At 44.3% G+C, this 16508-nt stretch overlaps 1 protein-coding gene across 1 annotated transcript; it reads left to right on the top strand.

Annotated features, from left to right (window-relative positions):
* The first annotated feature begins 6315 nt into the window (after positions 1-6315).
* Positions 6316-8651, top strand: FAM237A (family with sequence similarity 237 member A). Its single transcript, XM_056861635.1, has 2 exons — positions 6316-6715; positions 8512-8651. The coding sequence occupies exons 1-2, from the start codon at positions 6316-6318 to the stop codon at positions 8649-8651; spliced, it is 540 nt and encodes a 179-aa protein (XP_056717613.1).
* The last annotated feature ends 7857 nt before the right edge of the window (positions 8652-16508 follow it).

Genomic DNA, 16508 nt, shown 5'->3' with positions numbered 1-16508 from the left:
TACAGGTTCAAGTTTCCCCTCCAAGACAGCTCTGCAACAAAACCATCCTCTTAGCACATCAGAACTGGACATAAAGGTGAGAGAGACCAGGAATAACTTAGGGCGATTGACAGCCTGGCTCAAATGGTGAAATTTGGCCTGGCGATTCTGCTTCTTCCCCCTCCTCCAGTTCACCTGAGACTATAAAGTTTTTCTTCTTTTCCAGTTAATAAAACTTTTAAAACACTGTATTTATTAATATATCTAATTCTCATAGTGGCAAAATCAGGCAAGACCAGATCTTTCTATGAATATGAGGAATGGCCTAGGTTTGTATAAAAATCTGCAACCTAAAAAAATAAATACATTGAAGGGTTAAAGCCCCCTAAAATGATAGAAGCAGCGCTTGTAGCTTTAAGAAATGAATGCCCTCAGTGGCCATTGGTAGGAAACCACAAGCCCGCAGCCCCTTGCCCATTGTAAGGCAGGGGGACCCTTTTCTGCTATGAGCCAACAGCCTCTGGTTGTGCAAGGCAGGGACACTCCTCATCTCCCTCTCCCCTCCATCGTAGGTGGGGCAGGAGCCAAGCCCTTTTCTAGCACCGTTTTTGCCTCCTGATCTACCCCTGACTAACTAAATTTAAACTGAGGTGTTACTGCCCCTGGAGCAAGTCTAGCGTGACCAAGTTCACAAGACAGCGTACATGCCAGGAAGCCTAGGATGAGATCAAGTCAACTTGGAGACTCTGTACTGAAGTCAAGCTGAGACTAAATTCCAGGAGTTGCTGCACCAACACATGGGTGTTTAGAACAGTGTGTACCGATAGCTGGGTCAGCGTACTGATAGTGTTGAGAATTGCAGGGGCAACCCTGGCATTGCAAATGAATTAAAGTTGTAGACATATCAAGATGCCTCTCCGTCCCAACTAAAGAAGTTCTGTCTTCAATGAGGGGTTGTGAAACGTTTCCAATCCAGAAACCCAATATTTCAGGTTTTCTTCCTCCTCATTCAGCATCCTCTCCAATGGATTCCACTGAAGAAAATAGGAATGCAGGGCTCCCCCCGGCATAAAAATTTCCAACGTGCTGCAAAAATCCAGGATCCTGAGCATCATTCAAGGTTAAAATGGTTCCATAAAATGAATGAGAATATCAAGCTGTGCTGCCATTCTGAGTCCACTCTCTCAAGCAGTAGGCCAGTATTCCTTGAGAACCTGCTGCAAAAAAATTGATACAAGAAAAGTCCTGCTAACAGAGTGGAGCTATAGCAAGGATCTAATCAGGGTGGTTTCATTTGGATGGGACTCCTTAGGAGGCTGCTACAGTTTAGAGCTGTTGCAACTTCCAAATTCTGTCCTGTTTTCATCATACCATTCAACAACTGTCTTGGGTAAGGAGTCGGGCTCAGTAACCCACAGTCTGCTCCTCTCTCTTTCATACTCCTTGAAACATGCTTTACTTTTTAAATTTCAAATAATCCAATGATCCAACAATATTGCACGTTCCTTGGAACATTGAATGTTGGGGTGGGGGCAGGATTCCAGTCATCCACACCAGGCTGTTGGGTGTTGACAAAGCTGATGGGAGTATTGGCATTGAAGCTTAGTAGAATCCCCAGTTCTTGAGGTCTCTCAGTCTTACAAACAGCATGATCCCTAGGGTAAGAATAGTTGACAGGAAAACTGATTTGCTCATGATAGTGAACAGAGCTACCAGAGATGCAGAGCCAGCGTGGTGTTGTGGTTAAGAGCAGTGGACTGTAATCTGGAGAACAGGGTTTGATTCCCAACTCATCCACATGAAGCCTGCTGGGTGACCTTGGGCTAGTCACAGTTCTATCCGATCTCTCTCAGCCCCACCTATCTCACAAGGTGTCTGTTGTGGGGAGAGGAAGGGAAGGCAATTGTAAGCCAGTTTGAGACTCCTTGAAAAAGGTGGAGAAAATCAGGATATAAAAGCCAACTTTTCTTCTTCTTTCTACCTTATTGTATGCTTGGCATGTCTCAGATGCTAATCAAAGGCATACGATTCATTGGCCTCTGAAAAAGCGTAAATGAAAGCCATCCAGGAGCTGCCAGTGACCAGAAGCTTATCACGCAATGAGTATTCCAAGCAGGGAATCATTCCATTCTGCCACCTTACCGGGGAACCAATTTCCTTCATTAAACTTTTCCGATCCTGAAACTGTGTTCAAGATTCATTTCTTCACAATTAATAGCATTAAAAAAGAGCATATGCCCCCAACCCACTAATGAAAACAGCCATCAGAGGATCATGTGTTGGATTAATGATTAACTGATCACAACATAGAACACTGAAAAATAACCCCCATCCACCCCGATAAGGCTCACAATGATTCTGGGACTTTGATCTTGTGTAGGGATCGTGGACTTCCTTGGGGTCTCTCATCCAAATATTAACCAGGGCAGACCCTGCTTAGCTTCCAAGATCTGACGAGATCAGGCTATCCTGGGTCATCCAGCTCAAGGCTTATTAATGTTAATCAATGTTAACTCAAATCCATGAAGCTTGACTAGAATCAGGATGAAGTAGACAATGTTTCTGGTGCAACCCTATCTAACTGGTGCCCTCTTCTGATAAGTTTTTTTTTTAATCACTGAGGTCTAGCACCACAGGCCCAACCTTCCCTGTATGTGTGTAAAGTGCCATCAAGTCACAGCCAACTTATGGTGACCCCAGCAAGGGGCTTTCAAGGCAACTGAGAAGCAGAGCTGGTTTGCTGTTGCCTTTCTCTGCAGAGCCTTCCTTGGTGGTTGCCCTTCCAAGTACTGACCCTGCTTAGCTTCCGAGATCTGACAAGATCAGGTTATATACCATGCCACCCTCCCTCCTCAACCTTCCCTCCCCTATCTTAAAACGATGACAGACAGACCCCACCTCCAATGGCCAGAATTATACTTCACATTTCTCACCCATGATAGGTTCCTCCTTGGAATAATTTCCTTCAAGTTTTTCTCCTACCTAGAGATTTCTTGAGACTGCCTCTCCTGTAGGCTCCTCTGTGTTGGGTAGGAGAGGCAGTTTTGCTGCCCTCTCTGCATGCTACAGGGGCAGCGGCAGCCCTCTTTGCCCCCCCCCCGCTATGGTCCTGATGTGGACTGATGTTCTGTGATGAGGCAAATGTGAGAGCCAGTGTGGTGTAGTGGTTAGAGCAGGGGTCTCCAACCTGGGGTCCACAGGGGGGCTCCATGGATAGATTTCAGGGGATCTGTGAACTTGGATGGGGGGGGAATTACATCTTTATTTTCACAATCCTCTAACTTGAAATTTATCATGACAGTATTTCAATATAATTACTTTCTTTTGCAGTCCTATGTATTTTATTTTATGCATTTTAAAACATTCTTCTGAGAAGGGGTCCATTGGCTTCACCAGGCTGCCAAAGGGGTCCCGAGGCTCAAAAAAGGTTAAGAACCCCTGGGTTAGAGCCTCGGACCAGGATGTGGGACACCCAGGTTCGAATTCCCACTCTGCCATGAAAGCTTGCTGGGTGACCTTGGACTGGTCACACACCCTCAGCCTAACCTACCTCACATGGAAGAGAGGAGAAAGATGTAAGCTGGTTTGGGTATAAATGAAGCAAATAAATAGATCAATGTTCCCATTAAAATTGATGGAACGTAAAAAGGATTAACTCTGACTCAACTGTCAATGAAAACAAGCAGAACCTTGCTATTGAGATGTCAATGGAGATGACAGTCCATGATAAGACTCCTCCAAACCAGAGGTCACCATTGTGAAGCCCATGAGCATCACAGTGCCCGCCAAGTGTTTTTAGAAAGTGGGCGGTGGCCAAGTGGGACTTTAGCCCAGCAGGACTTCTGATTGGCCATCGGAGATCTGATTGACTGTGCAGATTTTTCAAAATGCCGGAATTCCAAAGGTGTCTGCAGGCTCAAACAGATTGGAGACCTATGCTCTAAGCAACACTTAAGAGGGCCGTTTTGGCCATCAATTTCATAAGGAGATGCCCTGTCCTAGCATTTCTGTGCTGTCCAAAACCTCATTGGTCACTTGTTCTTGACTCCAGGGAAGAAATTCTGAATAAGGCTTTCAACTTAACCAATTCATGAAAAAGAAGGATGAAAATGAGCAAGAAGAAGATCGGCTCTGTATCTATCAAGAGAAAAGAACATAAGAAAGGCCCTGCTGGATCAGACCAAGGTCCATCAAGTCCAGCAGTCTGTTCACATAGTGGCCAACTAGGTGTCTCTAGGAAGCCCACAAACAAGACGACTGCAGCACCACCATCCTGCCTGTGTTCCACAGCACCTAAGGTAATAGGCATGCTTCTCTGATTCTGGAGAGAATAGGTATGCATCATGACTAGTATCCATTTTGACTAGGAGCCATGAATAGCCCTCTTCTCCATGAACATGTCCACTCCCCTCTTAAAGCCTTCTCAGTTGGCAGCCATCACCACATCCTGGGGCAGGGAGTTCCACAATTTAACTATGTGTGGTGTGAAGAAATACTTCCTTTTATCTGTTTTGAATCTCTCGCCCTCCAGAAGTTGGGTACAAATGGCTTTAAAAACTTAATATTTTAAAAGAAGTGGAGTGGAAAAAGCTGGCACCTGTGCAATCCAGGTGGAAATTTATTACAGGTTAACACATCTGCTTTCTTACCTTCCATCCCACTCACAGCTGGTTTGATACCCTGTCCATTATTATTAGTAATTAGCCGCAGGATCCCTGGATGAAGAACAATCCAGGGGGCTGCACAATTTATGCCAAGACTGTGAAACATTTCTCTGAGCAGAAACTGGATCAAGTTTCTTTTGGAGGGCAGAGAAAACAAACTGTAAACCACAGGAAGGCTATAAAATAATCTGCTTCAGGGACTGAATATGAAAGGGCTGGGGGATTTTGCACAGAGCTTTGACGTAAGACAAAGAGAAGCTATTCACTCCCACAGCTTTAAAGGGGTGGGGGGGAGGAAAAGGAGAGAAAAAACGAGAACAGCCTTCAGATGCCCAGGAGAAAGTTAGGACAGAGGCGACAGATTGCCCTGCTCTGGATCCAGGGAGGTAAGTGGATCTCTCAAGCGCTGTTTATTCTTCCCCAGCAGAGAGCAGGTAAGCAAACAGACTGTTCAGCACCAACGAGAGCTCCCAGGAGATACGATGCCCTGTGAGAAGGCAAAAGGGAGCTCTTGAGGTGCGGGAGTTTGCAGCTCTCTTGGGAGATGTGGAGCCCTATGTATGCGGCTTCTCTTCCCCTGAAATGCCACCACATTCTGGCAAGAAAACTCCCAACTACAACATTAGGCAATGCTGAACTTTGGAGTGGTGGGATTTTGAAGTGAGACAGTGGGAAACTGGGGGGAGAGAGAGAGAGTGTGCATGCATGATGGGATGGTAAAGGAAAGGATGTAACTAGAAAGATCAACGGTGCATGGGCATGCACACAAATGGTATGCTTCAGCACCCTGGACAGGTCTGCTAGCCCCTTCATGGGCTTTAGAAACTCCACTTTTTCTCTTGGAGACATAGAAAGGGTTTTGCATCTTTGGTACACACGTGAGCAAACCAAAGCATACGGACAAACTTCATCCCAGCAGCATTGCTTTAGAAATGTTCTAAATAAATAAGATTTGTTACCTATGAGCACTATGTGGACTGCATTTGGTACAGATCTCAATAGACCTTGTGTGTAAAGTGCCGTCAAGTGGCAGTCGACTTATGGCAACCCAGAAGTGTTTTTAAGGCAAGGGACTAACAGAGGTGGTGTGCCATTGCCTTCCTCTGCATCATGACCCTGGACTTCCTTAGCGATCTCCCATCCAAGTACTAATCTAGGGCCCAATTTACTTAGCTTCTGAGATTTGACAAGATCAGGCTAGCCTAGGGCCTCAATAATCCTTGGTGGTGGTGGAAAGTGTCATCAAGTCAAAGCTGACTTATGGCGACCCCGTAGAGTTTTCAAGGCATGAGATGTTCATATGTGGTTTGCCATTGCCTGCCTCCAAATGAGCTGAGAGAGTTCCGATAGAACTGTGACTGGCCCAAGGGCACCCAGCAGGCTTCATGTGGAGGAGTGGGGAATCGAACCCAGTTCTCCAGATCAGAGTCCACCACTCTTAACCACTACACCACACTGGTTCGCTAGTCAATAATCTTTATTGGTCACAAAATCCAAATTCCCCTCTGTTCAGTGCATTATAATAAAAGAACAGGGAACTGATGTTGGCAATGGTGGGGACACAACTAAAAGATTAAATAGAAAGAAAAGAGTTGTATATTTGTGTCCATTGCCCCAGATTCTGTGGTGGACTATTATGATATTTTTGTTTTTTACAGGTTCCAGAAACCCAATGGATTCTGGGATTTCCAGGAAGACACGCAGCAACATGAGATTCACAGGCTCTCTTTTTGTTCTGGGTGTGTTGTACATGATGCCTTTCTTTTGCCATAGCCAGATCGACCCCCTGGCTCTCGGCCGAGCTGACCCCCAGTGCTGGGAATCCTCATCGACCACCTTGCTGGAGATGAGGAAGCCCCCCATTTCAGACTCTGTTGGAGGCTTTTGGGATTTCATGCTCTTCTTGAAGTCGTCTGACAATTTGAAGCACGGGGCGCTGTTCTGGGATCTGGCGCAGCTCTTCTGGGATATCTATGTGGAATGTGTACTTTCCAGGACCCATGGCCTAGGGAAAAGGCAGCTGGATGAAGGTCGGCCACAAATTGCAGTTCTCCCATCCTGGATCACAAGGAGTAAGCAAGGCGATTATTCTGTAGGCACTGTTTTTATTGCGTACAATGGTGCATATGATGTTTACTTGATGTAGGAAGATCATTATCACGTGGACAGAGTCCAGGCCTACCCTCCTTCCCATGTCAGAATTTCTCTAGTTGCTAGAAAAGGGGACGCTGTCATGGGAAGGAGCTCAGTCATAGGAACTCTAGTCCCATGTGGACTAGGGTGGAAGGGCACAGGAAAGCTGCGTATTACAGATGGTCCTAATAGCAATGTCAGAAAGGGTCCCAGAGGTGGCAATTCTAAGCCCATTTGCCGGGAAGTAAGTGAAACCCGAATCGGTGTGAGTTAACTCCAAGTTAGATAACAGGTTGTAGGTTCCGTTAAAACCACGAGGCCACACAATTAGCCCCATTTAAGCCTATTCCACAGCTTTCTGGGGAACTTAGTTGCAACTAGCTGAATTACGTGCTGTCATGTGACACTATTTTAAATATCTGGGTAGTGTTTTTCCAGCTCAATAGATGCTGACGACTATGTACATTTCAACCAATGCAAGCATCAAAGGGTCCATGTGATCTTTAAGCAGAGGCTGGACAAGCACTTGTCAGGGATGCTCTAGGCTGATCCTGCATTGAGCAGGGGGTTGGACTAGATGGCCTGTATGGCCCCTTCCAGCTCTATGATTCTATGATCAAAATAGGGACAGGTGAATGATTGGTGTTGGCATGTCCATCAGATGGTTGCTCGTTGACAGGTTGATTAGAAATCCCTCAACTAACCCCTTCAATTGCAGGAGTTGTGCTGCTTTCATTTGTCTGAAACAGAACACATGTCAAATAAATGCTGGGGCATTATGTCCATTGTGTTTTACTGGACTGAGTAGCAGTTTTTTAAAACTATTCTGCATGACCATATAAAATGCTGGGGGGGATATTGATTAGAACTAGGGTTGCCAACCTCCAGGTGGTGGCTGGAGTTCTCTATCACCTGGAGATCAGTTATAATAGTAGGCAACCCTATGCAATGTCTACTTTGGCTCTGAGGTGTGAGGATATTAAAAGAACACTTAGGGCCACGCCGGCGCACAGAGGAAGAGCTGAAAGTATAGCTGAAGTCTTTCGATGCCTTCGTAATCAGAGACAAACTTTCAACAGGGTCCCTTAATTGTGTTTCCAGCCATTTTGCATCCATACTTACCTAGATTTCATTGGTTGCTCAGTGAATAGGTTACTGAATGGTGGCTTTAGTGGTGCTTTGAGCAGTCACACCTGAGTGTATCACAATGGCACAGTTCCAAATCTGTTTAGGAAGTGATCTTAGGGCACGTGCTCAAAGTCACTTCACATAGACTTAGCCACCTCAACACCCATTAACAAGACTGTTACGTTCACAACCGGAAAGCCTTTTTTCTCCACTCTTTCAATGAATACTAATGAGTGAAATGGGAATTCTCATTCAAATTAGAGATTGGGAGTACAGAAGTAGAAAGCAGAAAGTACTCAAAATGAAAGAAAGCAGAATACAACAGTGTGAGCTTGTACATGTGGCAAGAATGGAATGGGGAAACTTTGCCCACACTATGAATTTGTAGGCAAATTGTAGCATCTTCATGCATGCGCCTATATATGCCATCTGATCACTTCAGTTGGAAGTATACCCACGGTCTTAATAATTTAGCTGTCCCAGGGATCTATTAAGATTTGTTTTAACACCAAATTAACTCTGAAGCAAAACTGATCACTTCAGGAGAACTAAATGCCCAGGTACATCAGAAATATGTTTTCATGTTGCTTTTTCCTCCAACATCTAGGGATTTTTTCACAAATTCAGGTGATTCCTGTAGCAGAGAAGAAAGAACGGAACAAAGATCTAATAAGCATCCAAGCGCACAGGAGTGAGTCTGCTTTACTCAGAAGAATTGCTGGGCAGCTAAGAATGAAGAAGAAATGAACAAGTCTAGGATTGTCCCGTTGTTTCCTTTTTTCCTTTCTTTCAATAATGCTATTCCCAGTGACTTTTTTGGTTTTGTTTTGTAGTTTGAATTGCCTTTATAGCTTTGAGAAGAGAATGCCTGTACTCTTTGGATCTGGCAAATATTCAGCTGCAAAATTAAATCCCACGGAAATTAGCAGGACTGATGTTTTCAGCAACTTCCATTCCTTTCAAGGGGACTTAGTTGGAGCCACTCATTACTGGATTATGACCTCGGGTAATTTTAAAAACTGCAGGCTGGTGGTCGGGGGTGAATGGGTTTTGCTGCTTCTTGTTTTCAAGCCAGAAGCCCAGGAATTCTGTTCAATAAAGTGCATGGTTCATAAGCAGCTGGTCAAGTTGTTGTTTCTGCATCTGTAAGTTCTATTGGACGAATCGGGATGGAGAGACTAAGGCTGCCCCCATATGGTGTGTGTTAAGTGCCATCAAGTCACTTCCGACTCATGGCGACCCTATGAATCAGTGTCCTCCAGAATATCCTATCTTTGACAGCCTTGCTCAGAACTTGCAAACTGAGGGCTGTGGCTTCCTTTATAGAGTCAATCCTCTCACAGGCAATCTTTAAGCAGAGGCTGGACAAGCACTTGTCAGAAATGCTGTAGGCTGATCCTGCATTGAGCAGGGGGGTTGGACTAGATGGCCTCTTCCAACTCTATGATTCTATAGCCCAATTGAATTCTCTGCCATCACCTGAGTTGAAGGGCAGATTTAGTAAAATTCCATTTCCCAATAGGATTTGCCCTTGTGGATCTGGCAGTTCAGGTACAAGAAGTCACTTTTTTATTGTCAATTTTTTGAGGTTGATAGACAGAGACTGGTTGAGTCATTTGATAATGGAAAGAAGGCACTCACCCTTCCTGAAAAATTTTAAATAACAAATAACTTGGAGATGGTAAAGATTGTAAAATTTTTATTTATATATACTGCCTATTTTAAAGGATAAAGGGAATATATTAAATATTTTGGCCATTGTGCTTTAGTGTGGTTCTGCTTAAGACCAATTGGTCATTCAAGCAGACTCATTAAAGAAAGAAAAACAGTCTCCAGCCAGTTCCTCTGCAGTTCCAACAACAGGGCATAGAGGCCAAGGCCTTTCCCTGATGTTGCCTCCTGGCACTGGGATTCAGAGGTTGACTGCCTCTGAATGTGGAGGTTCCCTTTAGTCACCATGGCTAGTAGCCACTGATTGACCTCTCCTCCATGAATCTGCCTAATCCCCTTTTAAAACTGTCTATGGCTGTGGCCATCACAACATCCTCAGGCAGTGAATTCCACATTTTAATCACTCGTTGCTTATCTCTGCAAATGCCTTGGCACCAGAGTCCATACTGGGCAATTCTTTAGTTTTCCCTCCCCATCCCCTCATGCCATTTCCACTTATGGCTTTTGGGGGCAGTTTTTGTAAAAAAAAAATAGCACAAAGCTCTCCAGTGGCGATGGGTAGGGGAAATGCAGCTAGATATGGGTGGGAAGATTTGGAAGTCTGCTTTTCCCTGCGCACATGGAGTCTAAACCACTTTGACTATGATGTGATCCTAAGCAGAGTTAGTCCACCCTGAGCCCAGGGACTTAGAATGGAGTCACCCTCTACAGGACTGCATCGCCCAGGTGAAGAGGATTGTGGGACCGATGAAAATCTAGACCGAAATTCAGAAGGCACTTCATTAACAGACTTAACTGCTGTTGAAAGGAAGTCCTGTCAAATCACAGTAATCTGCAGCTTTCCATGACGCAAGTGAGGCAGTTCATCCTTTTGATCCAATAAAGATTTTGTTTTAAAAAAACCACAATCCTTTGAGATGCTAAAACCAGATTTCTATTTTGAGGTAAATTCTGTACAAAACTGGTTCAAAGGCTGGATTGAAACACTCTTCCAGGTGAAGAAGGCTAACTCAGTTCCGCCATCTACCATTGTTTTCATGCTTTGATCTTACTTTAAGCCAGCAATAGAGTTGTGCGTATCGATATACCCGAACCGAAAATAAACCCGAACTTAGCTGTTTCCCAAAACCTGGGAATCTGCCTGAAGCCAAATAGGCAATTCCCAAAAAAGCCGAATAGATATTTGGCTTTTTCGGGTTTCAGCTATTAATTTGCCTTTACTCAGATGCACGGCTCTTTGCTTTTTCCCATTTTTCTATCTTTGATTGGTTTTATTAGGGCCTCTTTTGAGGTAGGGGTCCTGTAATTGGAGCAAGCTTGGTCAGAACAAAATAGTCTGGAAGGGTCACTTTAAAAGACCCAGTCCCGTCCAGAAGGATATACCCTCCAACTAAAAAACGGACGCATCTACAGCTACTTATTGGGCTTTTGAAGAAGACTCCTCACCCGTGCAGATGAGCAATCTCCTTCACAAGAGCTGCCTTGGTCATGACTTCGGCTGGTTCCAATATCACCACCACCCCGGAAACCTACTCTCAAACTGAAGGTCGCCCCTAGTAGAGGCTTTGTTTCCCCGCACTGTGACTATCTCTTGAAATCAGATTTTTGATGTAATAAAGGACTGTTCACAGGATGTCATTTGCCATCAAAGAAATGTTTTCCGTGCGTTATTTTTCTTGCATTTAAGCCATTTTCCTGTGTTTGGAAGTTAATTTGCATTAACATCATGCTATGCACCCCAGATATGAAGGGAGCCCCCAGACTTTGAGGTGCCAGCCTGCCAATCTGCTCTTTACACCAGTCCTCAGCAACGCTGAACTTCTAAACCTGAAAACCAATGGACAGCCCGGCTCGCAAATGCCTGGAGGATGGGGGTGACCCCTTTGCAGACCCATAAAATTGGACCCCCTGTCTCAATGTTCACCAAACTTTGGCGTCCATCTAAGGAGAGTCCCGTGCAGTCACGCTGCAAATTTGGTGACTCTACCTCTAAAAATGTCCCCACAGGAGCTTCCAAAAAAATCCCCATAGACTATAATGGACCTGAATTTTGTTTGGTATACCCGGAAATAAAGCCGAAATACCCCTTTAACACTCATGAGGTTTCCAAGGTAAGAGACGGACATAGGTGGTTTGCCATTGCCTCTGCGTAGTGACCCCGGAGTTCCTTGGTGGTCTTCCATTCAAGTACTAACCAGGGCCAATCCAGCTTAGCTTCTAAGAACTGACAAAATCAAGCTAGTTTGTGCCATCCAGGTCAGAGCTTTGTGACATCAGGCGAATGTACCTGTTTAAAATTAACAGGACACACAAAATGTATTCAAAAATATTATTTAATTCACCGTAAAGGTTTTTTTAAAAAACATCTGGTGGGTTGATTAAACAGTTAATCTGTGCAATATTCTAAATGTGAAAATATTTTGTACGTTCAGTTTCTGAGCACATTTTTTAAAAACAACAAACAATTTCAAACAATATTAAATAATTGGTTTAAAACCAACAGTATTAATTGTTTGGGGAAATCAGCCTTACTGCATGACTTAAAACTTGCACATAGATTTAAGAACAACAAACAGGTTCAAGGCAAAAATAAGCACATCAAAATGATTTCAGTCACAAAAATTTAAGCGTGCACTTAGTTCTGTTGGTCAGTCCTATTTTTTTATACCCCTGTTCCTCCCAGGAGCTCAGGAGGACATCCATAGTTCTTCTTTCACCCATTTGAGCCTCACAACAGCCCTGTGAAGTAGGCTGGGCTGAGAACGGATGACTGTCTCAATAATAATAATAATTTTATACCCCAATTTTCTCCACCTTTAAGGAGACTCAAACCGGCTTACAATTGCCTTCCTTATTTCTCCCCACAACAGACACCTTGTGAGGTAGGTGGGGCTGAGTTTGGAAAGAACTGTGACTAGCCCAAGGTCACCCAGCAGGCTTCATGTGTAGGGGTGGGGAAACTAACCTGGTTTACCAGATTAGGGTCTGCCACTCATGCGGAGGAGAGGGGAATTGAACCTGGTTCTTCAGATTAGAGTCCACTGCTCCTAACCACCACACCACGCTGGTTCTCAAGAGCATCCAGCAAGCTTCAAGGCTGAGTAAAGGCCTCAACACGGGTCTCTCTGGTCAAAGTCCAGCCCTCTAGCCAAAGCAACAAGCTGAATTCAACAGGATGAGGGCAACGTCCTTAACTTTGGCTTGATGGATCCTGAGGATATTGGGACCTACTCCTTTTGTACTAGAAGTATTTAAAATCAATCATAAAATGTGAATGATTAATGCTGCTCTATTGAAGAAACCAGAAACCCACTGCAGAGAGACTGGCGACTAATAACAGAGCTCTCTGTAAGCCAGTGTGGTGCTTCGGCAGTCAGCATCGATTAATTCTAGACTAATACTTGAATTATGTTTGAGTGTGACTGTTATACGGCTTCTTTACCCTGGGCGATGAGGCAGGGAAGGAGCAGTGCTGACCCCCTGACATTTCCTAGCTGGCGAACATACTTGGCCGACAAGACCTGAGAAAGACTTGGAAACATGCTCAGCTGCTGAGAGCAATTCCTCCTTGAGAGAAGACAATTGGCCTGAAAGGAAAGGGGGAAAAGAATGGGTAGAGTCAACAGACCTTCCAGCAGACAGGCTGCCTTTCAACTTGTATCACTGCAGTTTCAGTTCTGTACCAAGCTGTGGTTGTAAAATTATTTGCTATGTTGCGGATATCAAAGAAATGGCCTCTATGCACCATAAACTTGGGCAGTAGGAATGAAACAGGCTCCTGATTGAAAATGGCTTAGGGAAACCCAAAGGGTGTGAACATGTGTAATATTTAACATTAAGACCACTCGCTCTAGATCACTTACCGCCGAGGATTACTCTGAAATAAGAGGTGTAACCAAATATGAAATAACACCTCTATACCAGAAATACAACTCACAAAATCAGTATAGGTAATCACACCAGTAAGTGCTATTATAAATAACAACGTAGAATTTTTATCATACATGAATATATGATTAACACCAAAACATACAAAATAAATCAAAATTGTACACAGAACATCAAAATACAAACGTCCAAGAAGTACTTCTTCCCAATTGATTGTATTTTGATGTTCTGTGTACAATTTTGATTTATTTTGTATGTTTTGGTGTTAATCATATGATCATGTACGATAAAATTCTACACTGTTATTTATAATAGCACTTACTAATAAGAGGTGTAACAGCACACAGTGGGAAAATTCTTCCATGGAAGCCCATTCTGTTTTAGCCAGAATCTGGAAAATGTGGGCATGTGTAATCAAAAGGAAGCCCTAAAGCAGTCGGCGGGGGTATTCGCGGGGAAACGTCCCTGCATAAAAGGCCCTGAATGCTAGGAAGAGTTAAAAGCAGCAGGAGAAGAGGAAGAGCAAACATGAGATGGATTGACTCTGTAAAGGAAGCCACGCCCCTTGGTTTGCAAGACCTGAGCAAGGCTGTTAATGAGAGGACATTTTGGAAGTCATTAATTCATAGGGTCACCATAATTCAGAAGCAACTTGACAGCACTTAACACACACATACATTTATACCAAGAGAAAATATCCTCAGACTAGAAATATGCCAGTGGCTGTTAGAAAGGAAGCTGGAAGACTTCTCTCTGACTTGGAGATCCTGTCCTCTAATCCCAACAGCATGATGTCCTGGCTGGAAGGCATTCTGCCCATGCTTAGAGATCCTCTTTTTATGAGCTCTTGTATCCCAGAGCAACACAGGTGTGGAATATAGGTATTATCAAATGAAGCTCTATGGTGCCCGAGGCATCTCTGGGGACTCTTACCTGGTTGCACCTGGAGGGAGAGGGCATCTTTCAACTTCAGCATCAACTGTTGCAGTTCTTCCTCCTCCTCTTCCTCCTCCATGCGCTTCTCGCTAAGAGGTGGCTCTTGTGCAGCAGGAGAACAAGGGCTTGTGACCTGACCTTGATGGGGGTGGCTTATTTCAGGCGTTAGAAGAAGACTTCTCACCCCATGAATTTGATATTGGTCAGCTTCAGGCTCGGCACTCTGGAAGGGTTCTGTCCTTGGGGTGATCTCCAGCGATTGTGAGGCCCCGCTGAATAGACCAGTCTGTGGGTCTAAAAGCTGACTCCTTTCAGGAGAAGTGGAGGTGGGCTCCAAAGACTCGTTATCGGAGTACCCCAAATGAGAAGGTTTTAATAGGGAGCAACCAGGTCCATTTGGGAAACTTCTTTCTTTCAAGGACTCTTCGTTACATTTAGCAATATCCTGACATGATGTAAAGACAAGACAACACACCAATTAAAACGTTGCCTAAATGTTGAGAAACACATGGAGGAAATCATTATGCTGACATCAGTCCATCAATCAATAACTTTATCAGCATATTGGTTGCAATAGCAATCATATAAAAGGATATCCAATAAATAAAATATACAACAAGTAAATAAAATTAATTCATGGTAGCCACCAGGTAAGTTATGCTTAGTTCCTAGAATTCTCATGGCAGCTAGAAGAAACTTTGCTACCTTCTCCGAGGTACAAGAGCGCTGGTCAGCCAAAAGGAAAGTCACTTTTGTCTTTTGTGGAGAGATATGAAATATCTTTTATCAGCGGTTCAATATGAACTTCCCGTAAAGACTCATAATAGACACAATAGAGCAGCACATGTCTCTGGCTAGTTCTGCGAACATGGGCAAGTCCAATTACAGGCAGGGGTGTTCTTGAATCCGCTCCAAAGGATTTCAGATGGAAAGATGTTTGGGCACACTAACATGAAGGCCAGTTGGAGTTGTGAGGAAGTTAAACAGGAAAAATAGGTTGGCAGGGCTCACATACAGAGGGTAAGGCGACATACAGAGAAGGATGGTAGTCAAATTTGGACCTCTGTAAGGGAATAAATAATCTGGGGATTTCCCAGGGTAGAGTATTTGCCAGTGGTCCTTACCTGGGCTTCCTTTAAAATTTTCAGCATCAGACAGTGGGTTAGGGAAAAACACAGGTAAGGAAACAGACTGGGACAAGTGAAACTTGGACACCACCTTAGGTTTAAAGTTCAAACTAGGTCTAAGGACCACTCTATTTGGATAAAACTGTACAAACGGAGGTACTGAACTCAATGCTGCCAGTTCCCCCACCCTTCTAGCAGACGTGATCGCAACTAGAAAGGAAACCTTCTGTGATAAATGAGCCATAGATGCAGAATGCAAGGGCTCAAACGGGGGCAACATTAACTGGGATAAAACCAGAGACAATGACCATTGAGACACAGGCTTAACTACAGGGGGAAATAAATTACATAACCCCTTCATAAACATCTTGGATGTATGATGTGAAAACAGAGAGACACCATCAATCCAGACATGAAAAGCCGATAAGGCCGCTAAATGAACTTTAACAGAGGATACGCTGAGGCCATCATCCTTTAGTGACAGCAAATATTCCAACACAGCAGGCAAAGGACACGAGTGAGGTGGAACACCTTTATCTAGGGACCATTTGGAAAAACGCTCCCACTTAGAAGAGTAGGAGGCCCTAGTGGATGGTTTCCTACAATTCAGGACCACTGCCAGTACTCTATCAGACAGACTTAACTCGGGGGGAACAGGAGCCAAGCTGTCAGGCACATTCTGTGTGGTTCTGGGTGAGGAACCATCCCGGCTAGCAATAGGTCCTTGGCAGGCGGTAATTGGACCATCCTGCCCTCCGCCATCCGATACAATAGGGAGAACCAGACTTGTCTTGGCCAAAACGGGGCAATAAGGATGCAGTGGGTCTGAGACTTTTGTATTTTGTCCAGGACCTTCACCATCAAAGGTAGTGGCGGGAAAGCGTAGTGAAGGCCCTTGTCCCAAGGAAGTAGGAAAGCATCCCCCAGAGAGGCGGGATCGATCCCCGCTCTTGAACAGAAAAGAGGGGCTTTGGCATTGTCC

The sequence above is a fragment of the Euleptes europaea genome, chromosome 15, assembly GCF_029931775.1.
Source record: "Euleptes europaea isolate rEulEur1 chromosome 15, rEulEur1.hap1, whole genome shotgun sequence".
NCBI classification, from domain to species: Eukaryota; Metazoa; Chordata; class Lepidosauria; order Squamata; family Sphaerodactylidae; genus Euleptes; species Euleptes europaea.
This window is presented reverse-complemented; position numbering and strand designations above follow the sequence as displayed.

Excerpts from the sequence above, each read along its gene's own strand:
- FAM237A (XM_056861635.1), top strand. The coding sequence starts at position 6,316 with ATGGATTCTGGGATTTCCAGGAAGACACGCAGCAACATGAGATTCACA. Across the intron at positions 6,716-8,511 it reads CCCATCCTGGATCACAAGGA|GGATTTTTTCACAAATTCAG; the intron begins GTAAGCAAGGCG and ends TCCAACATCTAG.